This window comes from Trichechus manatus, unplaced genomic scaffold, assembly GCF_000243295.1.
Source record: "Trichechus manatus latirostris isolate Lorelei unplaced genomic scaffold, TriManLat1.0 scaffold00316, whole genome shotgun sequence".
Classification (NCBI taxonomy): domain Eukaryota; kingdom Metazoa; phylum Chordata; class Mammalia; order Sirenia; family Trichechidae; genus Trichechus; species Trichechus manatus.
Genome location: NW_004444252.1, coordinates 793817 through 820225, shown reverse-complemented (window position 1 = coordinate 820225; position 26409 = coordinate 793817). Strand labels below are relative to the sequence as shown.

Here is a 26409-nt window from a genome sequence, read left to right as displayed (position 1 = left end):
ATTAACAATACACAAACACTAGAAGATAAGCTAGATAAATGGGATCTTCTAAAAATTAAACACTTTGCTCATCCAAAGACTACACCAAAAGAGTAAAAAGAGAGCCTACAGACTGGGAAAAAATTTTTGGCTATCATGTATCTGACAAAGATCTAATCTCTAAAATTTACAAGAAAATCTAACACGTCTACAACAAAAAGACAATCCAATTAAAATATGGGCAAAGGATATGAACAGACAGGTCACCAAATAAGGCATTCAGGCGGCTAACATATACATGAGGAAATGCTCACAGTCATTAGCCATTAGAAAAATGCAAATCAAAACTACAATGAGATACCAACTCACCCGACATTACTGGCATGAATCACAAAAACAAAGTAACAAATGTTGAAGAGGTTGCTGGGAGATTGAACTCTTACACGCTGCTGGTGGGAGTGCAAAATGGTACAATCAGTTTAAAAAACAATAGGGCACTTCCTTAAAAAGCTAGAAATAGAAATACTACACGATCCAGCAATTCTGCTCCTAGAAATATATCCTAGCTATCACACGAATAGACACGCACACCCATGTTCATTGCAGCATTGTTCACAACAGCAAAAAGATGGAAACAACTTAAGTGCCCATCAACAGATGAATGGATAAACAAACTATGGTACATATGCACAATAGAGTACTATGCAGTGATAAAGCACAATGACGAGAATCTGGAAGGTATTACGCTGAGTGAACTTAGTCGCAAAAGGACAAACACCATATAAGAACACTATTACAAGAAATCAAAAAAAGGTTTAAACACAGAAGAAAACATTCTTTGATGGTTACGAGGGTGGGGAGGGACAGGGGTATTCACTAACTAGAAAGTAGACAAGAATTATCTTAGGTGAAGAAAAGGACAGCACACAGTACAGGGGAAGTCAGCACAACTGGACTAAACCAAAGCTAAGAAGTTTCCTAAATACAACCAAACACTTCAAGGGACAGAGTAGCAGCGGTGGGGGTCTGGGGACCATGGTTTCAGGGGACATCTAGGTCAACTGGCATAAAAAGTTATCCCACTTTGGTAAGTGGCATCTGGGGTCTTAAAAGCTAGTGAGCAGCCATCTAAGATGCATCAATTGGTCCCAGCCCACCTGGAGTAAAGAAGAATGAAGAACACCATGGACACAAGAAAAGTATTAGCCCAAGAAACAGAAAGAGCCACATAAACCAGAGACTTCATCAGCCTGAGACCAGAAGAACCTGATGGTGCCTGGCTACCACAATGACCACCCTGACAGGGAACACAACACAGAGTCCTTGACGGAACAGGATAAAAGTGAGGTGCAGAACTCAAATTCTAGTAAAAAGACCAGACTTAATGGTTTGACTGAGACTGGAGGGACCCCAGAAGACATGGCACCCGGACTCTCTGTTAGCTCAAAACTAAAACCATTCCCGAGGCCAACTCTTTAGACAAAGATTGGACTGGACTATGAGACATAAAATGATACTCATGAAGAGTATGCTTCTTTCTTAGCTCAAGTGGGTGCGTGAGACTAAACAGGCAGCTCCTGTCCAGAGGCGAGACGAGAAGGCAGAGAGGGTCAAGAGCTGGTTGAATGGAAACAGGAAATCCGGGATGGAAAGAAAGAGTGTGCTGTCACAGTATAGGGAGAGCAACTAGGGTCACAAAATAATGTATGTATAAATTTTTGTATGAGAGACTAACTTGAACTGTAAACTTTCACTTAAGCACAACAATAAAAAAATAAACAAAAATGACGAATCTGCAAAATATCTCACAACATGGATAAATCTGGAGGGCATTACGCTAAGTGAAATAAGTCAATCACAGAAGGACAAATAGTGTATAACTATTATAAAAACACATGAAAATGTTTCCACACAGAAAGAAACAATCTTTAATGGTTAGGAGGGAGGGGAGAGGTGGGAAGGGAAAAACACAAACTAGATAGTAGATAACTTTGGTGAAAGTAAGACAGGACACAATATTGGGGAAGTCAGCGCAACGTGACCAGGGCAAAGTCATAGAAGCTTCACAGACATTCAAACAACCTTGAGAGAGCGAGCTGCTGGGCAACATGGTCTCGGGGGACATCTAGCTCAACTGGCATAATACAGTCTATAAAGAAAATGTTCTATATCCCATTGTGGTGAGTAGCGACTGGGGTCTTAAAATCCTCTGAGTGGCCATGTGAGATACATCTACTGGTCCCATACCAGGTGGAGCAAAGGATAATGAAGAAGAGCAAACACACAAGGAAAAGATTAGTCCAAAGGACTAATGGACCACAACTACCACAACCTCCACCAGACTGAGGCCAGAACAAATAGATGGTACCACCACCAACTGCTCTGACAGGAATCACAATAAAGGGTCCCGGACAGAGCGGAAGAAAAATGTAGAACAAAATTTAAATTCACCGAAAAAAAAAAAAAAAAGACCAGGCTTGCTGGTCTGACAGAAACTAGAGAAATCCCAAGAGTATGGCCTCTGGACACCCTTTTAACTCAGTAATGAAGTCACTCCTGAGGTTCACCCTTCAGGCAAAGATTAGACAGGTCTATAGGGCAAACAATGAGGGATGTGCTTCATAGTTCAATCATGTATACGAGACTAACGGGCACACTAGCCCAAAAGCAAAGATGAGAAGGCAGAAAGGGACAGGAAAACTGGACGAATGGAAGCAGGGAACCTAGGGTGGAAAAGGAGAGAGTGTTGACGCATCGTGGGGCTGGCAACCAATGCCACAAAACAATTTGTGTATTAACTGCTTAATGAGAAACTACTTTGCTCTGTAAACTTTCACCTAAATCAATAAAAAAGATACAATGTTTTCCATATGAATAAAGAAATGCATTCCTAACTGCATATAGCTTTAAAACAAAGGTCACACACTGGTGCCAACAGACTTAATCCAGCCCAGTGATGTTTGGTTTAGTCTGTATGGTTTTTAAAGTTTGAATCTGCTGGAGCAGAATGGTGACTTCCTTTCAGACGGGTGGCATGTTTCAGTTCACCACAGTCTCCCCCACTTCCTGGGTGACACCCTGTCTGCTTCACTGACTTAGACTGAAGCACAAGTAAAGAGAACACCGTGGAGATACACAAAGAACCCATTAAGAACTCGAGGTTTCTAGTCACCAGGTCACCGCTAATAACCAGAAATGCCACCCTGGCTCTGAGGCCAGATGCTAACAATGTCCTAGTAGAAGACAAGCTCACATACATCACTACAGTAATTTGTTTATTCTGTACTCTAGTTTGTTTTGCTAAGGATTGACTGGCAGACATCCTTTAGCAAGGAAGTCCCCACAAAACTCACCCACCGCCCTTGATAAGATTGAGGTCAGCATCTACTTCATCAGCACCATCAATGGCGAGGTCAATCTGTGTTGGGGGGAAGGAAAGAGAAAAATCACCAAGAGCCTCTCAAGGGGAGGCTCTGTGCTAAGCTTTAACATGCAGTAACTCATTAGATCCTCAAGAACCTTATTAGGTAGTAGGTAGGTATGGTGATCCCCATTTAACTAATCGAGAAGCTGAGGCTCCGAGAGGTTAAGCAGCTCAACTAGGGATCCAGGGAAACAAGGGCAGGCCCTGGGATTCAGACCTGGCTGCAGCTCTACCCACAATACCGCAATCCCTTATCTTTGGTGGCTCCACTATGGGCAAGCTGGAATTATGTCAAGTATGCATTCTCAGTGTGGGTGATATCATCCCCCAAGGGCGCAAAAAGTGGGTCTTGGAGGAGTAAAAAAAAGATGTAGACATTACAATGATTTCTGGTCACAAGTACATAAATAGATTAAACACCTGTCTGGCCTTGTCCACTCCCTGTTAGAAAGCTCCACCGCCAGCCCAAAAGTGTTCCCAGGGGAAATGGGTTCATTCATCTTAAAGGCAAGGAAGTTATGTATTTCTCATCACTCATGGTACTCTGCATGGGTGGGCAAAGTAGGAACCACAAGTACAGTTTTTTAAAACAGTATAAAAAAGCTCAGAGCAAATTCTGTTCCAAGTTGCAGTTACTCAGAAGTTGCTCTGTGGCTGGGGTGGCACAGGTATGAAATCTACAAGTTCTTATCGGGCAACCTTGTTTCCATCCTTTCAGGGATTCTGATCTTTGTGTGAAGTCACAGTCCTCATTGCTCCGCCCCCTCCTGCACTAACCCCAGGGCCAGGATGAGCTGGGGTAACTCTCCAGGGCCTGGAAGGCAAGGGGGACCTTTTCTGTCTGGGCTTCAGGCCAAACCACTCTCCTAACAGTCGCTGAACAGCTGATTCAACCTATGCCCCGGCTCTGCCTTTCCAGGGTTCTAACTAACCCTTTCTTAACCATGGCAACATGGTTAACTCTTTGCTGGCTCAAGTCCAGACCCTTCAGCCTAGTTTTCCAGCTGCCATACCGAGCCCTCCTCTTCCAGTCCAACCTTGCACCCCTCTGAACCTATGCACCAATGCATTCCACCCACTGTGTCCTAATCACCCCCATCAGTCTGGGCGCTGTTCACAAATGCCCACGTGCCTGCCTGGAGCTGCTCCAGTGATTCCCATCTACCTCCCTCTGGCATGTCCTCTCCTGCCCTTGCCACCTGGTCTTCAGAGCTCAGCTTAAACTTTATCTCTTCCTTCTAACTAGTAACAGTCTACAGTCAGAAGTTTAGATTCCAGCTCTGCCACTTACAAACAGCATGGCCTTTGGCAAATGTGCTTTTTTCACATCTGTAAAACCCAATAGTAATGGCACCCACCTGAAGACTGCTGGAGATTAAATAGGTTAATACAGGTGCAGCGCTTAGCACAAACCTGGTATGCAGAAAAGGCTCAGTAAGTGCTAGCTATGACGATGAGAGATGCTGCTTACCCTCATCCACTTTGTATCCTCTGGACCGCCTACGTGTTTAAATAGTCTTTACCACAAACTTAATTTTAGTTTTTCAAATATCCATGGCTACTTCAAATGATTATTTCTTATCTCCACTTAGTGGGAAGCTCTGTGGGCTAGCTGTCAGGAAGCTCTGGGTCCAGCCTTGAGCTTGTCCAATGCCCTTCACTGTGCGCATACTAAGCCCTCAGGGTGAAACCACAGGGAATGTACTGGGAACTAGCCACCTCTCCCCTTGCTACCTCAGCCAGAATTAGTACTCAGGGCCCAGGAGAAGAGCTACTATGACTGAGTGACCTTTTCCCTAGATCCGATGAGACACCTAAGCCCATAAGCAAGTGAGAGCCATAAAAAAAGTCAGTTCGGCCAGAAGGAGAAATGAAGTCTTGATACATGCCACAATATTGATGGAGCTTGAAGACATTATGCTGAGTGAAATAAGCCAATCACAAAAGGACAAATATTGTATGACCTCACTTACATGAAAAGATAACAAAAGGCAAATATACAGAGACCAAAGTTTATCAGTGGTTGCCAGGGGCAGGAGGGAAGGAGAAAAAGAGGGTTAACAGTGATGGAAAAATCACATTGATTAAGGGTAGGGTTGCACAACTGATTATTATAATTGCTGTCAATAAGATGTACACCTGTAAAAAGCTGAATTGGCAAAAGCTGTATGACAGATATATTTACAACAATGACCAAAAAAACACAAAAAGAGTAGCTGCTTAGGCTGCTTATGTACAACCAAAATCCTCATGGGATTTGGCTCCTTAGTCTGGAGGTTTAGGGTCATGGTTTCATGGGGCATCCCCGTTAACTGGCCTACTAATGTGTTTAGTGCTTCTGTTCTACCTCCTAGTTTGCTGCGTAGTGCCTGGGATCTTAAAAGCTTGCAAGCGGCCATCTGAGGCACAGCTGGTCTCTATTCACCTGCAGCAACAGAGGAAGAAGGATAGTCAGGAACAGGAGGATATGAATGTGTGGCTAACTGCCTCCATGAACAACTGCCTCCTTTGCCATGAGACCAGAAGACCTGGATGGTGCCCAGCTACCATTACTGAACATTTTGATCAAAGATTCCAAAGAAGAATTCTGATCAAAAGGGGGAAAATGCAGAACAGAATTTCAAAATCTCATGGACTCTAGACTTTCTGGAGCCAAGGAGGTTGGATGAACTCCTGAAACTGTCCTGATATAATCTTTAAACCTTAAACCAAAAATATCCCCTGAAATCATCTTAACTGAACAATAGTTCAGCTTAACTAGTAAAAAAGGTCTGCCTTAAGCATTATGCTCTTTTAAGATCTATATGGGATGAAACTGACAACAGCAACTTAAAAGATTAGATAGGAAACTTAGGGGGAAGTGAGTTGATATTGATGAGGGAAAAACAACTCAGAAAAGGAGAACGAGAAGGGCTGCACAACTCGAACAATGTAATTAGTGTGACTAAGCTGTACACATAGAAACTGTTGAACTGGTGTATGTTTTGCTGTGTATATTCTCAAGAGTCAGAAAGACATAGCAGCCTGACTCTCTTACCTCTGGGTGTCGGTCCAGGTCACTAAGGGTTAAGCCATATTGCAAGATGAGCTGACGGGCCTGCGGGGGACACAAAAAAAAGCATCCATGATCACTTACTCTGAGCACATGATGAGAACACTCAGAATTCTTTGGGGTTTAAGTTTTGAGAACTGAGTTCTGACTCAGGCTCCCTACCAAGACATAGGAGATCTAACCCCATGAATGCCAACTGGTAATTCATCCTGGGAGCTGGGAGAAGACTGACACCACACAGTGAAGGCTCCGCTCCAATGCTAAGCTGAGAGGTCCTCCTCAGTGACCTGCCACTTAAGTCAGTGCCATGGCCTCTACAGCATCTGGTAACCCAAGTATTAAAAACAAGAACCAAATTCACAAAAGATTAGCAAAGTTTTTTAAAAACTCCAACAAGATGAAAAAAGGCTGAAGAAAATCTCTACAAATTGATATGGAGTGATTTCCAGGTTACGCTGTTAAGTAAAATTTAGCAAAGAATATATATACTCAAAAAAGAATATGGAGGTGGGACTTCCAGAATGGCTAAGTGAGGAATTCAGCAAATCCTCTCCCAAAAAGGCAATGATAAAACTGAACAGAAATTCTGAGTAAGGTTAGGACAGAGGAGAGCACCAGGCTAGCATGCTTGCAAAAAAAGTCAGCATCATTTACTTTATAGACATGCCTCAAAGTTAACCTTTTAAACAGGCTGACAAAAGGGGAGAGTAGGGGTTATCACTGCCACAGGGCCCTGAACAGGAGTCTTAGCCAGAATAAAGGCACCGTGAACCTTCGCGTTTGACCAGCCAGGTCAAAGTGACGAGGTTTGGTGTTCACGTCACTGCTTAGGATGTACAGAGGAGGCCAAAGATGAAAAGTGTGATCCTTGGTAAGTTTTCTCATTTACACAACAATGGAGAAGGATGAAATGACCTAGGTCAACCTTCTAATCCCAAATCCAAGAACTCTAAGAATAAAATACAAAGACCCTCCAATTTACATTATATGGGCCTTATTTGGATCCTGATTCAAACAAACTGCAAAAACTATTTTTAAACGATAATGCAATAGGATAAATGTGAACACTGGATATTTGATGCTATTAAGGATTAGTGTTCATTTTTCAGTACTGTTGTGATGTTTAAACGATTTCCTATTTTCCAGAGAAACGCAATGAAATACATACAATGAAATGAAATTATGCTTGGGATTTGCTTCAGAATAACAAGTGTGGAGGGGAATAGGGTACAGATGAAACAAGATCAGCCATGAACTGGTAACTTATGAAGCTGGGTGACAGAAACCCTGGTGGCATAATGGTTAAGAGCTATGGCTACTAACCAAAAGGCTGGCAGTTTGAATCCACCAGGCGCTCCTTGGAAACCCTATGGGGCAGTTCTACTCTGTCCTATAGGGTCGCTATGAGCTGGAATCAACTTGACGGCAACAGGTTTTTTTTTTTTTTTTGGTGGGGGGGTGACGGATATATGCGCGTTCATTATATCGTTCTTTATTCTTTTCTAAATTTGAAATTTTCCACAGTAAAATGCTAAAACAAAATGCTGACAAAAAGCACGTTCAAATTAAAAATAAGATAAAAGATTTTGATTCTTACTCAAGAAAAATATATAATGAAGTAGAGAAATAACAATAAAAATGGTATTGCTGGAATATTTTTCAGTTCCTAGATTTCTCAAAAGTAGTACTAGAGAAGCCATCCTCTAATTCCACAGGCTGAGGAAGGCCTGGTAGCAGCCTCCAGGATGGCCCCCAGTAACCCCACCTCATGGTCTTCATGGCCTTGTGCAATCCCCTCACAACGGGGACGCAGCAGAAGTGACACAGCAGAAGTGATGGTATGACACCTCTGAGATGCAAATGTGGCATCAGCTTGGGGAGGGGAGAGAGGCAGGCCTAGCGCGTGTTCTCTCTGACCACTCTCTCTGGGACAGACCAGCCACCAGTCCTAAGGCCACTGAGATAGCCCTGGGAAAAGGTCCATGTGGTGACTGTGTGAGGCCCTTATCCACCAGCCCGTGCAGAGCTGAAGCCTGCAAACAGCCACATGACTGGGCTTGGAAGTAGATCCTTCAACCACAGTTGTCTTGGGATGACTGCAGCCTTGGCTGACAGCTTAACTGGAACCTCATGGGAGGCTCAAAGCCAGAACCACCAGCTAAACTTCTCCAGATTCCTGACCTCCAGAAACTATGTGAGCTAATACACTTGGTGTTTTAAGCCACTAAGTTTTGGGATAATTTGTTCTATAGCAACACATATCTAATACAGAACGTGTTATATAAATTCATACAGTTTAGTATAATATCCTATCATGGTGAATAAAACTGAGATGCACTATGATTTCCTATTAACTTTATACATTTTGGAAACAATATTGAACTGTGTACACACTTACTCCATAAGAACTGGATGTCAAGAAACTGTTCTAACATGATTTTTATGAAAAATCCGGTGCAATACATCATTTTCAGTTAAGATAACATTTCTTAAGTTCAGGGACTTCTTGATGGTACTACTGTTTCATGAAGATGTCCTATTAGCCCAATTACGTTATAATCAAAGTGTGAGAGAACACATTTTACATTCTTTTGTAATCCTCTGCACCCATACAAACCAAACCTGTTGCCATCTAGTTGATTCCAACTCATAGTGATCCCATGTGTTACAGAGAAGAACTATTCCATTGGGTTTTCTTGGCTGTGATCTTTTACAGAACCAGAGTGCCAGGCCTTTCTTCCACGATGCTACTGGGTGGGTTTGAACCACCAACCTTTCGGTTGGTAGAGGAGCGCTTTGTGCCACCCAGGGACACCCCTCTGCACTTAGCATCATATTGAGCCAATAGTTGGGTAAATCATCAATCCAGAGTGCGATCTGGAAGGAGGGCCCTAGTACGACCTCATTTTAAGGAAGGAACGGATGCCCAGGGAGTTCGCACAGTGAGGAGTCAAGCGCAGAGCAAGGACCGGAAACACAGTCTCCCGCTTTCCCGTCCTATCTAAGGACTAGGAAAAGAACTGGAAGAAAAGGAAACGAGCGGGAACGGTAGGAGATACAGAAAAGGAGGGCGGCCCTTGCTTATAAACGGAAGTGAGTCATTTTAGATAATGATGCCATTAATAACAATTGTAAAAGGCGTTCTTTGAGGTCTTGGCATTCCCTCCTCTACCTGAAATACCCTGACTTCTCCCAAACCCCAGATGAGCCTCGTGGCCATCTCAAATGTCATCCTGGGGGCAGGCAGTAGGTTCTCCTTCTAAAAGGCACATTAGCTCAACTTCTTCTGTACCATGCATTTGTAAACAAATAAATACCCATATAAATGTAGCATTACTTCACGGAATGAACACGTACAGAGTGCCTACTAAGAGCCATGCACCACGCTGGACGCTAACATGTTGCCCCAAGTCAATTCTGACTCAGCAACCCCATAGGACAGCTGATGGGTTCGGAACCCAACCTTTCAGTTGGCAGCTGGGCACTTAAGCACTGTACCACCAGGGCTCCTTTGCTGGACACTACAGTGATAGACACACTTCCCATGCACAAAAAACCTCTATCCCTATAAAAATATATACACCTTAAATAAACACTCCACCACTCAAAAGTCAGTTTGTTAACTGTGCTCACACAGAACCTGTACAGACTAAGAGGCAGTCATTTGATAGAACAAGGGGATGCCACGTAGTTTAAAGTCAGGAAAGGTGTGCAACAGGACTGTATCCTTTCACTATATTTATTCAATATGTATGTTGAACAAATAATCCGAGAAGCTGGACTACATGAAGAAGAATGGGGTATCAGGATTGGAGGAAGACTGACTAATGACCTGCCATATACAGATGATACAACCTTGCTTGCTGAAAGTGAAGAGGACTTGAAGCACTTACTGATGAAGATCAAAGACCACAACCTTCAGTACAGATTACCTCAACATTAAGAAACAAAAATCCTCGCACTGGACCAATAAGCAACATTCTGATAAACGGAGAAAAGACTGACGTTGTTAAGCATTTCCTTTTACTGGTATCCACAATCAACGTCCATGGAAGCGGCAGTCAAGAAACCAAATGACACACTGCACTGGAAAACTCTGTTGCAAAAGACCTCTTTTAAAGTGTTGAAAAGCAAAGATGTCACTTTAAGGACTAAGGTATGCCTGATCCGATAGCCTCATATGCATGTGAAAGCTGGACAATGAATAAGGAAGACCAAAGAACTGATGCCTTTGAATTACGGTGTTGGCGAAGAATATTGTATATACCATGGATTGCCAGAAGAATGAACAAATCTATCTTGGAAGAAGTACAGCCAGAATGCTCCTTAGAAACAAGGATGGCAAGACTTTGTCTCACGTACTTTGGACATGTTATCAGGAGAGACCAATCCCTGGAGTAGGATATCATGCTTGGTAAAGTAGAGGGTCAGTGAAAAAAGAGGAAGACTCTCAGTAAGATGGACTGACACAGTGGCTGCAACAATGGACTCAAGCATGACGACTGTGAGGTTGGTGCAGGACCGGGCAGTGCTCTGTTCTGTTGTACCTAGGGTCACTATGAGTTGGAACCAACTCAATGGCACCTAACAACAACAAACGAACACTATGTCTGACTGAACTTTGTCTCCCCGCCACCACCACCAGCTGCCCATCCCAGTACCTGGCCTACCGCCTGGGACTGAGAGAGGCCCAGAAGGTAAAAGCTATGGTCTGTAGCTGGGAGGCCTGCTGTGATATCCTCCTGCTGCACTCCTAATTTCTAAAAGCCCTGGGACTCTCCCATCTCCCCAGACAGACAATAAGCAACAACACAAGGACAGAATCTGTACTCCCTTTAAATGGTTCTATATCCCCATTCCAACTATGCCAGACACAGTTGAGGATAGCGTTACTCTATGAGTGAGCTTCTATTGTGCAGCATCTACCCCAAAACTCAACGGCTTGAAACAGCAAATATTTATTATTTCTCACGATTCTATGGACTGACTGGGAAGTCATCTGGGCTGGCTGGTCTAGGATGGTCTCACTCACAAGTCTGGAGCTGCTCCCCACGTGGTCTCTCATCCTCTGGGAGACTAGTGCGAGATGCTTCACATGGTGCAGAACGGTTCCCAGCAGCAAGATGGGCCAAGCCCCGATGCACAAGCATTTTCAAGCCACTGCTTCAACAACTCACTGAAAAAGCAAGGCAAATGGCCAAGCCCAGATTCAAGGAGACACTGCAAACTGTTGCGGAAGTGTTTTTCCCATCTATGACACATACTATTAGTGAAAATAAGTAAACTAAGTGCAAACTTACATCCAGAACATTGATAAGCACCTTTCAGCCTTCTTTACCCACTTAGCTCCCAGAACACGGGTAGCCATGTATACTCATCCCAAAAAGGAGTTTGGCTGTCATCTCTGGGAAATGTGACCAGCCAGAGGAAAGAAGACAAATGTGCTGACGCCAGTTCACCAAGGTAATAGCTTAGCAGACAACCCTAGAGTGAAGACCACCCTTTTCCTGAGAACTAGCTTCCAGTCAAGGTCTTAGCATACTGCTCTTCAAAAGAAACACAGCTAAGGAGTACCAGAATAAGAAAAGCATAAATATAATAAAGTATGATAAAAACAATCCAACAATATTTTAACCGTGTTGGTTGTTACGTGACTGTATGTGTTTGTCAAAACTCAGAACTATACACTAAAAAGGGTAAATTTTTACTCTATGTAAATTATACCCCCAACAAACAAACAAAAGCAATTTTGAGAAAACAGACTATACAAAGTCTTTTAAAAAAAAACTATCATTAATATTCTCAGGGAGATAAAAGAAAAATTTTTAAATCCTGAACCCATAAAACAAGAACAAGATCCTACTTAAAAAGAAGTTTTTAGAAATTAAACATAAGAGGGGAAAAAAAAATTCAACAGAAGGGTTGGAAAAAGACAAAGCTAAAGATCTATCAGAAAGACAGTACAAAGTAGGCTAGTCCACGAACACCAAAGATGGTCCTAGAGAGACCTCAGAAAACAGGGGAGAAAAGCAAAGAAATAATAATAATAAATCCCCAAAATTGAAGAGCACTGTGGTGGATTAATTACTTTTGTACGTGGCCTTTCTAAGCAGGGTCTTGTAACTCCCACTCAGGTGACTATGTGATAGGGTAATTGTGACCTACCAAGGGGATTCGTCAGTTCTGCCTTAAAAGAGAGCCAGAGCAGAGAGGAGGAGCCCACCACCACCAAGGAAGAACAGCCAGGAGCAGAGAGCCTGTAGACAGTAAGCTGAGTGCCTTTGGGGAGAGGCCTGGCCAGGGAGAGGCATGCCTGGTGAGCATGGTCGGGAAGAAGCTGTCCTGATGGAAGAGCTGTATCTGAAGTGTTCCTGAGCCTGAACTGTAGCCGTTACTTCCCTAAGAAACCCCATAATCTCGAGTATGGTCTGTGAGTTCTGCGTGGCCGTTACAATGAATTATCGAACTCAGCACAGAGTACAGAATGCTGTGCGAAGGATGACTGGTGTCAGAATTAGTAAAGATGGCAGAGAGGGGAGGCTTGTCTGGCCTCTACGTCATGCGAGTCAGCTTGCGCTGCTGTCTTGGTTCTCCTTCCCCCTCGTGGGGTCGGAGGAGGTCAGACACTGCCTCCAAGTCGTTTTTACAAGCATAAATTCACAGAACGAAACAACCCGGCAAGTGCCCAGCACAGTAAATGAAACAATGAATGAAAACAAACCCAGACCAAGATACATCATGGTGAAAATTTCAGAACACTAGAAACAAAAAAAAGATAATATAAGGGTATAAAAGTTCAGGGAATAAAAAATAGGTTTCATACAAAAGATCAAGAGTCAGAATGGCATCAAGCTTCTCAACAGAAAAACTGAAAAATCAGAAGACGGCAGAGAAATGTCTTCAAAATTCCAAAGAAACAATTTAACACAGAATTCTCTACGAAGCCGAATGACTAACCACAAAAGAGGGTAGAATGAAGACATCTGCAGACACCCAAAGTGTCAACAAATATGCATCCCATGCACTTGGGAAACTACCTAGAGGATGTGCTTCACTAAAACTAAGAAGAAAACAAAACAAAAGGGTGATGGGCTGGCGGGGGTGGGCTTGGAGGAATAGGATAAAGAAACAGGGAGATCCAGAACATGAGAGAAGAGAAGGTATTTCTGGACCATGAAAGGAGATCTCATGACAATAGCTGAATGCAGCAGCCTGCAGCACTGCTGACCTCAATGCTCCAGAGAGACTTCTCCAAGAAGATGGAATTGATGGAATGGAACACCACTGTGTCTGAAAGAACTGAGATTTCCCCAACTGGGTAAAAGTGTGGGGCTGAATTAGTAAGAAGTACACAGACAACCAGTCAAATGAAAAAACAAGGCAACAGATACCTAACTTTGGGGAAAACAAACTATTGGACAGGTAAGGAAGAGTAACCACAACACACTTACGCGGTTCAGCTGTAGTCTGCCTTCACAGTTCTGTAAACACTGAGTAATGGCCTATCAAAACGTAACTATACTGTGAAGGCAAGGAGGTCAAGGACAACCAAATGTTCATCTTCCATAGTTCAGGGTTAGAAATATTACCTAAAGTTGGAAAAATATACAGCAAAAAAACCACATAGTTCAGAGATATGGAGCAAATATCCAATCAACTAAAAGAGTTAAAAGTATGTCCCCCTTAAGAGCAAGAAATGGTAGTGGGGAAGGTGCTTCGATTTTTTTAAAAAAGACCTGAATTGTTTGATTCTTTAATCCATGTGTATATGTAACTATGATTCAAAATAAAAACCAATATTAAAAAATTTATTAAATAAGAAATAAAACACTAGATGATCAAGTCACTTGGAAATATCAGATACTTAGCTTTCCAAAAGACCAAGAAAACCCAAAAGTCACTCTGACTTAAGGACAACAGGATTTCAAATACAAAAGAGGCAATGTAAAACCACTCATTTTCTACTGCATGAAGCAGGAACTATGGTATTGTCTTCAGCCCCCTGGATGTCCACCCACCTTGCTCAAGGTCCCCCAGAGATTTAACGTCAAAGAAGCTCTGCCAGTACACAATATCCTAACCCCTAACTCCCTATCCTGTCTACTTGGAGTCCCTACCCCCACACGCTAGTCTGAGGCTGGGCCATAAGCCTGGCTTAGAAGGAACCTCATGGCCCCTTAACCCATTTCTTCCTTCACCAGAGTTGGCTACTAGCTGCCAGCACTCTGCTCCTCCAGCCTCCAGGAACAGCAGGGTTTCCTAAGGCCTGGCCTCACCGTCCAAAACTAAGTCCACAAAGTCCTAAGAGCACCAACCACCTACACAAGTCCAACCTGCTCTCCCAGTTCAGGTCACCTTAATTAGTCCAATAGAAGACTGGATTATACAAACCCCTCCCCAAATGGCCATACTCAGAAAGGGGAACAGCTCTATCTACGCTGAGCACCTCTTTTCCCTTCCATTTCCCTAAGTCTACTCTTTCCTCATCTTCCCCTATATTTAAGTGGCTCCACTGCTTTCCCCTACCAGCCTTTACCACTTTATGGTGAAAGAGCATTAGACATGGCATCAAAATACTGTATCTGCATTACTGACAGATCATGTAATTCCTTTCAGCCTCAGTTTTTTCATCTCTAAATGGGGACAATATTCCTCGAGGACAGAAACCATGTGGTCATGTCTGCATAGTCCATGGTGCCTAATACAACATACACTAAAAAAAATTCTCTGAGTGAATAAATAAATCAATCTGAAACCAGACTTCCAAAGAGCAATCCCCAATCAACAAACTTCTCTGCCACTTCTGGCTCTTTCGCCTACAACAACCCTGGTGCACAAGCCTAAGCCACACACCCATGTCTTCAGGGAACCAGGAAGCTACGCAGCAGCTGCCCCAAGTGCAGAATGGAAAGGAGGCCATACCTGGAAGGAAGTGGGAATACAGATGAGCTTCAGATTCTCCTGTTTCACTCTTTCAGCTGTGGAGACAAAAGCCGTGTTGGTGGTTTTTCACTCTCCTCTCTTTTATTTTTCTGATCACATGTAAGGTTTGTTTGATACCAAAAGTAAGAAAAAGGTGTAGCTTCCACTGACAGCCAGCTGCCTTTCATTCTGTGTCCCACCCTTGGGAAAAAGCTGGTGACCATACTTCACTCACATCACAAGACGGGGTGCTAAAAAGCCTAACGAGGTAAATACTCATCACAGGAAGAGCCAAGTGTTTGCTATTATGATGTGCCTGGCAACAGTCTAAGAGCTCTGTACACATGAAGTCTTTTAATCCTAACCACCCGAAAAGTGAGTTATGAGTATTGTCCCCATTTTACAAATGGGGAAACTGAGGCACAGAGAGGTGAATTAACTTGCTCGTTATACAGATGATAAGTGGCAGAGCTGGAATAATCCCAAGCAGTCTAGCTACACAGCCTTAACTACTACCTTATATTGCTTTTTCTAGAGAATAACTAGAACTTTACTTCTGCATTTAGTAAAAAATAGTAATCATTTGTAAGCCCCAGAAAGTGATCAAAAGGGATTTATTTATTCATTTTGGATTTGTACTTTTCAAGAAAGCTTGATTTTATTAAAACAACTTAAGGAAAAAACCATCTTATCATGTCAGCATCACAAGGACAAAGTGTTCACAGACTTTGCCTCCCAGCCCTGCCCCTTGAGATCAGCATTCAGACAAACCTCTCCTCTGGGCTTTGTTCTTACAAACAAGGGCAGGACAGTCAAACCTGTAGAGCAGCCACAGGGGTGGTAATTCCTAAGCCTTTCCTAAGCACTGAGACACCCTAATCAGAATGAAGTTAGCACCTGCTAGAACCAGCCACCAGTTGCAGGAGCCTCCCCTCACCTCCACTCCAGGGTCACAGACAGGCCAACACACACCTACTCTGACCTCAATCTGTTTGCCTAAGATTGCCTGAGAAACCTACAGGCTCCCAAGGGCCTGGCCCGGGGTCTCTGCTCCATACAGAACAGGAGCATGACACCTAGACAATTAATTCTGTTGAGTCCTCACCTATGTCAGCTCCTCCCCTCCAGCTAAGCAAAGTCCACAAAGCCAAGGGTATCCACCCAAAGAAGGTTAAAGAGGCCCAGGAATCCCTCTTTTCAGAGTAAAGCAGATACACTCAACTGACCTCATGGTAAGCAGGCAGCCCCTCTCCCAGCTCTGCACTGCTGCAGCCAAGCTGGGCAGGTGCCAACCCTGTGCCCCACTTCCTCCCCCTCCTCCACCTCCCAGCCCCCATCATCCCACACAGGGTCCAGTAGACAGACCTGGAACATACCTATTCGCTGCACTGCATGGACAATTGTAGAGCCACTTCCAATTCCCAGCACTTGGTTATTCTGCCAAAGAGGAGGAAAAGCAAAACGTATTAATACCATATTAATACTCCCGTTTCAGCTCACTTCCTAGAGTTATAAAATTATTCACCAACACAAGGGCAAGGCAGGTATGTGCTCACGTTACAGAAAGGTAACTGCTGAATCTCAAAGCCATACTTTAACCTTGTGCCCAGTGGGCAATTTATCAGCAGAGCCCTCCCCCATTCACCTCTGACACTGCTGCCACCACCACTTCCTCCATACACTCCACCCAACAAGACAACTGGCTTAACCACTTATAGCACACACCTCACAGACACGGTGTGCAGATGAATGCTGAAAGATTCTTGGCCAACCCCAGGCGGCAATCTGACAGGGAAGGCCCTAGGAAAAGGCAACAGAGTCAGGGTGCGCCCTAACAGCAGAAAGCTGGGGTTTCTGGCTCCAGTGCCTCTTCCAAAAGCTTAACCTCTAGAAGGTAAGGGACCGACCACATGCATCTTCAAGGTGGTGGCACCATAGGGATCCTCAGGGACACATCAGGCCCAACATCTGCAGCTCTCTCAAAGACAGCAAGGAAGAAGGGAGGGTTCGAAGCAACATCAAAATAGTGAGGCACACCAGTATTTGTCCAGCTGACACCAAGGGGTCCTCCTTATCCCCAAGAATGTGGGAAGAAGACAAAGGCTTTGTTAGGAACATGAGGAGTGATCTTCATCTGCAATAGGAAGGATTAGTAATAGATGGAAAGCACTTCCTAAGTATAAAAGACAAGCAGCGGGTGTCACAATACTGATCCTGCTATAGATGGAGGCATTTGAAGATCATTCTTAATGATTGGTGCACGGAAATTCTAAAGTTTAAGCCTTTTGAAATTAGTTAATTCAATAATACACAGTCAGAGAGACATCATGGGCTTCTGAAATGGGAAGGAGGTGTCACTTACACAGCAGGTTTCCTCCTTCACTTAATCAGAAGTCATTCTTCATTTCTGTGTCCCCTTGTTACTAGAATATTTTTCGAGAAATCCTACTGTCCATTTTGAAGTTGAATTGTATTTTCCCACTTAAGAATAAATAAAAATACAGAAATGTAAGATGTATGCATATATTCTCCTCTGACTGCTGTTCATTTACTTAGAAATGTGCTTGCACGTGGAAGCACCAGTGGGAAATTAAAACATACACACCCACCCCAATACTGTATTCTACCTAATGTCTTACAAAACATTTTACTTTACAGGGAAGTACCTGCTTGTAGAGTCAACACTCCCTAATAGCAGCTGCAAATTTGCCCCCATGCAGGGTTGGAGTTCTTGAAACACAATCCTAGAAAAATGTGGTGCTGGATTCCCCCCAGTCCAGCTCCGATGGCAATGATATGACTTTATGTGGAAGTTCGTTAAAGACTTCCTTCCAAATTGAAGGACAACCTAATAATACATTCTTGTAACAACTGATAAATTAGTTTCCTAATTATATTACTCGTTCTCTCATTTTCCATTTGAATCTTTCACTGATATGATCGTGATATTCCATCTCACTGGCCTTCTCCTGCTATAAACTTAGCAAATCTCCAAACAGGAAAAGGAGAACAAGACATTTGACTTTTCTTAGTGAACCTACGCTGTTTCCTAGGAATTATCACTATCTTTTGTATGCTCTCTCTCAAAACAGTCTAAAATATTGAGAAGGACTAAGATTAAGCTTACTTATCTGTAGTTTTACGAATCTGTATTTCCTCCATTTTGAAACTTAAAAAATAATTTATTCATCTCCAGTTTTGAGGTGTTCCCACAATTTCTCAAACATTAATGATCGGTATGATTCCATGTGAATTTATATATTTGCAAAGGAATTTAAAATGTCATTTAATCCAGTCTTTATAAGCAGCTACTATTTCAGATCATTGATGCTTAGAGCAAAATAAGTAATTTGCTGGGGGGAGGGACATGTCAGCAGACCAGGGGCACAGTATGGGCTCTGTTGAAGTCAGTTAGACCACAAATAGCAAACTAAGGTCAGCATTAACTAGCAATCTAACAGTCAGGAACAAGCAGCACTTGGGCTAGGTCAGGATTCTGCCTACCACAATGTCCTCAGGAAGGCATTATTTAACTGCCTAGGCAAACCCCAAAGGCCAGAGTTCCAATCTATTAAGGAGAAAGGACTTCAGGTAAAAGGTACATCACAACACAAAAACATTCAAAATGGCTGAATATCTGCAGTGCAAAAATCTTTAAGTAACTGAGAAAATGCCTTGACTTGTAAATGCCTAGGTAGACTTAACCTGACCTTCACATCTAACCTGAAGCTGCAAGCTCCAGCTATACAGCAATTAAACTGCCAGGTTCCTCATTTACCATGCCCAGCCATACACACATGTCACCAACAGGCTCCCAGAAGGCAGGTGGCACAAAGATGAACTTGGATGAGTCAGACAAGTTCCCGTGCACGGCTCCTTTCCTGGCTGTTGGAGGAGGCCAAGAATTACAGAGGCCTGCTAGGCCCGAGCTCTTCAGCCATGTGTTCCTGCTACCTTGAACTCAAATGACCAGTAAGGAATCAGTGCCCTAGCCAAAGCCAACCAGAAGTGACCAAAAGCTGCCTGTGAGGTGGCCCAACAGCAGAAAGCTGCCAAGCAGGCCCTGCTGGAGGAGCAGGCCCCTTCTGATGGGCAATACTAAACCTGTCATGTGTACATTTGAACTCACCATGTCCACTGGGGTAATCCTGGAGATACTTCTGCTGACTGAATGAAACTACTGCCAACCAGCTTCTTCCACCTAAGCCAGCCAAAGAACAAAGCCTAGGCTCCATCCTGGCTGGCTACACAGGCAGACCTGAGCCCAGGGTGGCTATACAGAGGATTCAGCTGAGAACCCTCCAAAGGCCCATACACCCAGATGTGGAAGGGTGGACACCACGCTGAAACACCAATGGAGTAGGGGACTAGAAACCCCCCACCCTAGAGATTCTAAGCAATAACCCCACAATTTTCATATTTGTGTCCACACTCCATGCCAATTCAACAAACATTTATGGAGCAGGCCCTATTATGGCCAATGAATGAAGATAAGGTAACTACCCTCCAAGAGATCACCCTTTAGGGAGTTAAGAGAGACAAACACACAGATGACCAAAACTAAGAGGTATATAAAGTGCCACAGAAATGCAGAGGAGAAATCTTCCTCCTCTTAGCAGGCTAGGGGAAAAATGAAAGAAGGAGATGGCCTTTGAACCAAGCCCTGAAGGACATGTCTGATTTTAACAGGTAAAGACAGAGGACAAGAATAGACATCCTAGGCTGATAACAGTGACATTAAAACAGACAATACATGCCAGTCATCTGTTCCAATTCTCTGGTACATGGGGGGAGAAGGAGACATAGAAGGAAACAAGACTGTGAGCTGAAGGACAAGAAACAGGATGTCTTGTCTATATATCACCTTCCACCTGGCACACAGTAGATGTTCCAAGTGTGTTACATGAATGCTAGCCTGGGGCCACTTGAGGGCCACTGTGACACGGGTGACAGCTTCAGAAGATAACATCACTTGAGAGGGCATCACTCAGGAAGTTGGCAGAGGGGACAAGATATGGGCAACTGCTGTTCTCTGGCCATGGCAGAACCCAAACTGGGACAGTTGGCTGGTGTCTTAATTTGCTAGTGCTGCTGTAACAGAAATACCATAAGTGTGTGTCTTTAATGAACAGAAATTTATTTTTCTCATAGTTCAGGAAGCTAAAAGTATGAATTCAGGGCACCAGCTCTAGGGGAAGGCTTGCTCTCTCTGTCAGCTCTGCAGAAAATCCTTGTCTTAGCCTCTCTAGCTCTGGAAATCCTCAGGTTCCTTAAAGATCCCCATATGGCATCTATCTTTCCCATTTGTGCTTGCTTGTCTCCATACCTAATCTGATCTTTTTACATCTCAAAAGTCATTAGGTTTAAAACACACCCATACTGATATAGTCATTAACATAACAAACAAACACCCATTTCCAAATAAGACTACATCCACAGGTATAAGGGTTAGGATTCCGACACAATTCTATCAACAGCTGGCCAAAGGGAAGTAGCAACTCTAAAAACATTCCAAACATATAATCAATCAACAGGACTTGGCACATAACCTACTTCAATAAACTTAGACATGTGATTAAACAATTTCAAGATGCAAAGTGCTACAGAAAACATGGCCTTAGATGGGGCAGAGGATAACCCCTGGAGGGAGCAACTAAGCCTTGACAATTAGGCACAAGATTGCCTCAATAAATGTGTGGGCTTGAATTCATTATCTTGCCCGCAAATTACCCAGGACCTGACTCTGCACCTCCTCCCTTTAGCTACACTGGCTATCCCACACTGGCTGACATTTATTGGGCCCCCAGTAAATACCTGACAAATGAATGAAATGAATTCAGTGTTAAAGAGCAGAAATACAAAATTCAAGCAGTGCTGGCATCTCAGGTAAAAAGTTTGACAAGGAAAGCAGGCACAACTGAGGCTGAGGTGAGGTGCACACGAAAGGCTAATACAGATCTTCCCAGGGTTGCCTGGTAACTTCATAGACTGATGTGGCTGGAATCCAGGGTTTTGGGGCTGTAGCCTGAGGTGAGGGTGTGCAGTTTTTTGTTTTTTTTAACTGAATACGTAACTATCAGACAAAGATCTGGGAGGCATATGCTACCAAACATTAATGTAAATAGGTTACTGGAACAATTTCGATTTGGAGCTTTTCTATTTCTATAGACATCATTTATCTGTCTACTAACTGTCCACTTTATCCAGGTACTTACAGGAGAGGCACTGAATCCTAAACATAGGACCAATACAAACCTTACATTATTATCTCTGTTTCCCATACAGGATCTAAAGACTAACTAGATTCACATCACACTACACCAGAACTAGGTGGCAATAAAAAGAGTGGAAGAGCACTGGAATAGGGTTCACACAGTTTCGGTTCTGGACCATCCATTCAACAGAAGACACAAAGCCACAGGTTATCACACCAGCCCTACCCACTTAATCAGGCTACTGTGACGCTCAAATGACATCATTTATACAAAATAACTTTATAAAGTAAAGCATTAACAAATATAAAGAAGTATGATTAGCGGAGAAAAGGAATTTGATAACTACTTTCTAAGAAAAAGAAAAAAGAGAGAAAAAGCCAGCAAGACCAAGAAAACTCCACTACAGGCCACAGATAACTCCATTTGACTTCCGTCCAGGTACTATAATTAAGACAATTAACTTGATTGGTTACAGTAAATCCCCTCAGGTTAAACGACTCCTCCACTAAAAGCACCACACCCGCCGCTTAATAACCAAGTGGGGCCACGACCTCACTAAGTAACAGCTAAATAACCACACCCACAACTTAAAAAGCAGGATCCTCCAGACCTAGAATCCATCCCTCTTTGGTCTGTTTCTCCTCTCTGGCGAGTACACTCAGCGGCCGGCGCGCGGCAAACTAAGAAACTCCTTGGAGCGAAATTTCAAAGCATTTTACAAACGAGCTTTCCGTTGTGACAAGAAGACAGGCCTCTCGGCAGCCCCAGAACTCGACCATTTTCCACTTCCTCATAAAGATGCCACAAAGAAAGTCCTTTCTACCCCTCTCCCCAAACATCAGAAACTACGAGGCTCCACTCCGCAAACTGTTACCGACCTATCAAGGAATCCTTAGAAAGCTCAACTTTTGAGAAGCTTGCCCCCAACCGACTCCACATCTAAAGAGCCTTTAAGGAGCGAGGGAAGAAGAGGGTCTAACCACCGGCAAGTGCGCACCCTTTCCCTTTCACACAGCCCCCGTCCTGCCAGGAACTAGACGCGCCTCGGCAGTGCCCAGAGGGCGCAACACGAGCCCATCACGCCACGGGCAGGCGCCCCGCGCCGGGAGCTGCTCACCCTCACGTGGTTCTCCACAGCCGCGCGGCCCGCTAGTTTCTTGGCCTCCTCCGCCTTGGACATCGTGGAGGGGGCCGGAAAGACGCGGCTGGCACTCCCACCACTGGTGCTTGTACTGCTGCTGCCGCCGAAGGACCCAGACTGCACGCACCCAGGAGGCTGCACGTGGTAGCCCGGGGCGGCCCAACTGTTGCAGCCTCCGCCGGAGGCCGCGCCCCCGGCCCGCCCGGGGAGCGGGGCCAGGACCCGCCCGTAGAGGGTGCTGAAGGGTCCCGGGCGCTGCATCCTGCTGCCGCGCTCCAGCCTCCTCCGCGGTCCCGCCCACGGCCCGCCCGGAAGTTTGGTCGCTTACGCACGCAACCCGCGTCCGCTGTTGCGCGGTTCTCGCTGGGAAATGTAGTTCTATGGCTCCGGCGGTCCGAAGCTGCGCCCCGGCCTGGACTACCTGCCCCACAATGCTCCGCGACCGGCTGAACAAATCTTCGGCGACAACCTCGCGCGTCCACAAGTATGGTGCGAGTAGCCACGAGCCGGTCCTGGGAGCGTCGGCCTACTTTGGGGGAAGTGGATGAATCGCAAGGATTTTTCTGTCAGCCCACGTATGCTAGAAAGAGGTGTTGGACCCGACCTTGTTGTTTTTCCCAGCAATGAAAAAACCTGGCCATGGACCAGACCTCAGGGCGGTGGCTTTTTTGGAGACGTCGCGACAACTACGCGACGGTACCCCCTTCCCCAAAAAAAATAAAAAAGCACTCCCGTCGAGTCCATTCACAGTGACCCATAGAGTTCCCAAGGCTGTAAATCTCTACGGAAGCGGACTGCCACATCTTTCACCTACGGAGTCGCTAGTGGTTTCAAACTGGCGGAGGTTTCAACCCGCCGGCCTTTCGGTTAGCAGTCGATCGCTTTAACCTCTGCGCCACCAGGGCTCCTCAATGGTAGTTGGGGGTGAGTAGACTCACTCTCCATGGAAACTTACATGCGAGCTCCCTTGTCCATCCTTAGATTCCAGGACCATAAATTTTAAACCCATTGCCTTACACGTTCTGCACTTGGCGGTGTTGGACGGCGTGCATTGTCCAGATCGAGCTTGGCTCCACACATAGCGGCCCCTGCAATTCTTGATGATTAACAAGGACTTTAAGTGAACTTGGGGGTTCTGGTGGCGCAGTGGTTAATCGCTGGACTGCTTACCTAAAGATCGGTTTCTCTGCGGGAGAAAGATGGGGCAGTCTTGGCAGTTCTAGTCTGCCCTGTAGGGTCGCTTTGAGTCAGAATTGAGTCCACGGCTACGGGTTTCACTGAACCTAACAGCTTTCTCTTTTATTCTCTACCGTTAGGTTTCTTGCTTTAGAAAATAGTAGTATCTCAGTTTTACAGACAAACTAATGCTGACCACAGCCATACCGACCTTTTGGAAGTTCTTAAAATTACGAGGCCTTTGTGCTTCTCGTCCATACTAGTTGACTCCCTCTAAGACAGGGCTAGAGTCATAGAGCCGTTTTTCTTAGCCTCAAGATAGCCCCTCACCTAGCCCATTTCCTAGAGTTTTTTCTTTTTCTCCTAAGATCCTTTTTAAAGACAAACAGCCAAGGGCTAGCCGGAATGGGCAGAAACAGGTCCTGCCCTCTGTCTTGGCATTCCAGATGACCTCTAGCTCATTAACTGCTTCATGCACGGTAAATATTCCACCCCTGGGTGGAGAGCTCACATGTTAAGGAACAAACATGACTAAGTTCCTCCTGCGAGGGGAATCAAACCGGGCCTTAAAAATGCTTACTCATTCTAAAGTGTTCCACACCTGGGCCCGCCATTTTGTGTTCTGAAATTGATCCTGCCTATATAAACATCCTCAACAAGCTGCCTTCGAGGCAATCTTGGGTGCCATGCAGCTCTGTCTCCTTGCTTGGCCAACCAATAAAGTTGCATTTTGTTCTCCCCAACTCTGTCTTTTTGGCCCTGGAGGGAGTTGCTCCAAGTAGAACCTGGAGTTCCCAGTAGCACCTCCTGTCAGGCCATGAACTTATCCCCTTCAAACTCACTCCCCCACCCGCTTCTGTTGCAAGGTCCCCAGTATGACTGCTGTTATAGCCTTCATCCTGGATTCTCTTTTCTGGCTGCAGACCCCTGAGACTATTAGTTTCTGGACCTCCACCTTGGTATGCAGGAGGAAAAGTTATTTGAGGTCATATTTGAATCCTAGGTTTTAGGCAGAATTCAGAAATTAGCACAAAGTTCTAGCTAAGATGTAGGACATGATATCTGGACTCTGCTATTAATGGTCTCTGCACAGGGGAAGGCCACCCTAGCCAAACTTGTAACCTTTTCTGCATTGCTATGGGAAGATTCTTTCTCCTGTTCAGCTTCCCTAGATCCTTAGTACCCACTACTAAAAGGTTCATGGATCAAGTGTTAGTGGCCAGTCTCTGCTTTACTCCTCCAGCCTCAAGGGCTTTGCACTTAAATGCTCTGCCTGTACACACTCCTCTTCCCATCTTTCTACTGCCATCTTCTTGTCCTTCAGACTCATCTGAAATGCCATTTCCTCAGAGAAGTCTTCTTGACTACCCCATCTAATTTAGGTATCTCACTCACTAAGCCTTTAGCACTTTAAAAAAAAAAAAAAAACCAACCCCATTGCTGTCGAGTGGATTCCAACTCTTGTCATTTTACCCATTCTTTATCTATACCATAGAACTTTCCTTGATTGTATACTTGCTTGTGTACTTGTTTATCATCTATCCCCCTCTCTAGAAAATATTTTTCTTCTAGTTCAGTGAGTAGTGACTAGGGTCTTAAAAGCTTGCGAGCAGCCACCTACGATACAACAATTGGCATCTCTTTGCCTGGAGCAACAGAGGAAGGAGACCCAGGCATCTGAGAAGGAAATGGATTGCATGTCCTTTGTGATGAGACCAGAAGAAATGGATAATGCCCAGCTGCCATTACTGAGCATTTTGATCAAGGAGCCAATAGTTGAATCTTGATCAAAAGGAAGAAAAACGTGAAACAGAATTTCACATTATTATTGGAAACCAGACTCACTGTATACATAGAGACTGGAAGGACCCCTGAATCTGTAGCCTGAAAACAAGCCTTGAAGCAAAACTATTCCATGAAGTCATCTTTAAACAGCAATTGAGGTCATTTAAAGAATGTTCACCTTGAGCGCTGTGCTCTTTTAAAGAAATACCTATATGAGATTAATGGGCAACAGTAACTCTAAGGCACAGACAAGAGCTTTAAGAGGCAGAGAGTCTAAGTTAACGGTGGGATAATACAGGCCGAGATAGGGAGAGTGGTGACACAATGTGAAGTACGTAACCATTGTCAGTGAACTATACATGTACATGTTGAATGGGTGTATGTTTTACTCTGTATATTTTCACAAAATTTTTTTTTTAAAGTGTTTCTGAGGAAAGTGACTTTGCTTCTTCCCTACAGCATTCTTCATTCCTGGAACAGTGCCCAACATGTAGATGATCCTCAACGAATACCAAAGGCATGATTGAATAACGAATAGATTTCATGCCTTAAACCCACAGTCCACTTTCAGCCATACAGAATTTCAGTCTCTGCACACACACTGTGCCCTTCTAATTCTCAGATGTTCTCCATTACTCCACTCAGTAACTTCTTACTCTGCAAACCTGAACCCCTCCCCTAGTTGGGTTGGCTGCTCTTTAGAACCTTGTACCAC

The 26409-nt window shown here is 44.3% G+C and overlaps 1 protein-coding gene across 1 annotated transcript in view; it reads right to left on the bottom strand.

Annotated features, from left to right (window-relative positions):
- Nucleotides 1-22997, bottom strand: part of RPIA (ribose 5-phosphate isomerase A) — a 35193-nt gene extending 12196 nt beyond the window's left edge. Inside the window, exons 1-5 of the mRNA XM_004390654.2 lie at nucleotides 22710-22997; nucleotides 16754-16814; nucleotides 15378-15433; nucleotides 6441-6500; nucleotides 3333-3397 (exon numbers count right to left, since the gene is read on the bottom strand). Of these exons, the coding sequence (XP_004390711.1) occupies nucleotides 3333-3397; nucleotides 6441-6500; nucleotides 15378-15433; nucleotides 16754-16814; nucleotides 22710-22994 (527 nt within the window). The 5' untranslated portion in view covers nucleotides 22995-22997. The remainder of the gene's footprint in view (nucleotides 1-3332; nucleotides 3398-6440; nucleotides 6501-15377; nucleotides 15434-16753; nucleotides 16815-22709) is intronic.
- Between the last annotated feature and the right edge of the window lie 3412 nt (nucleotides 22998-26409).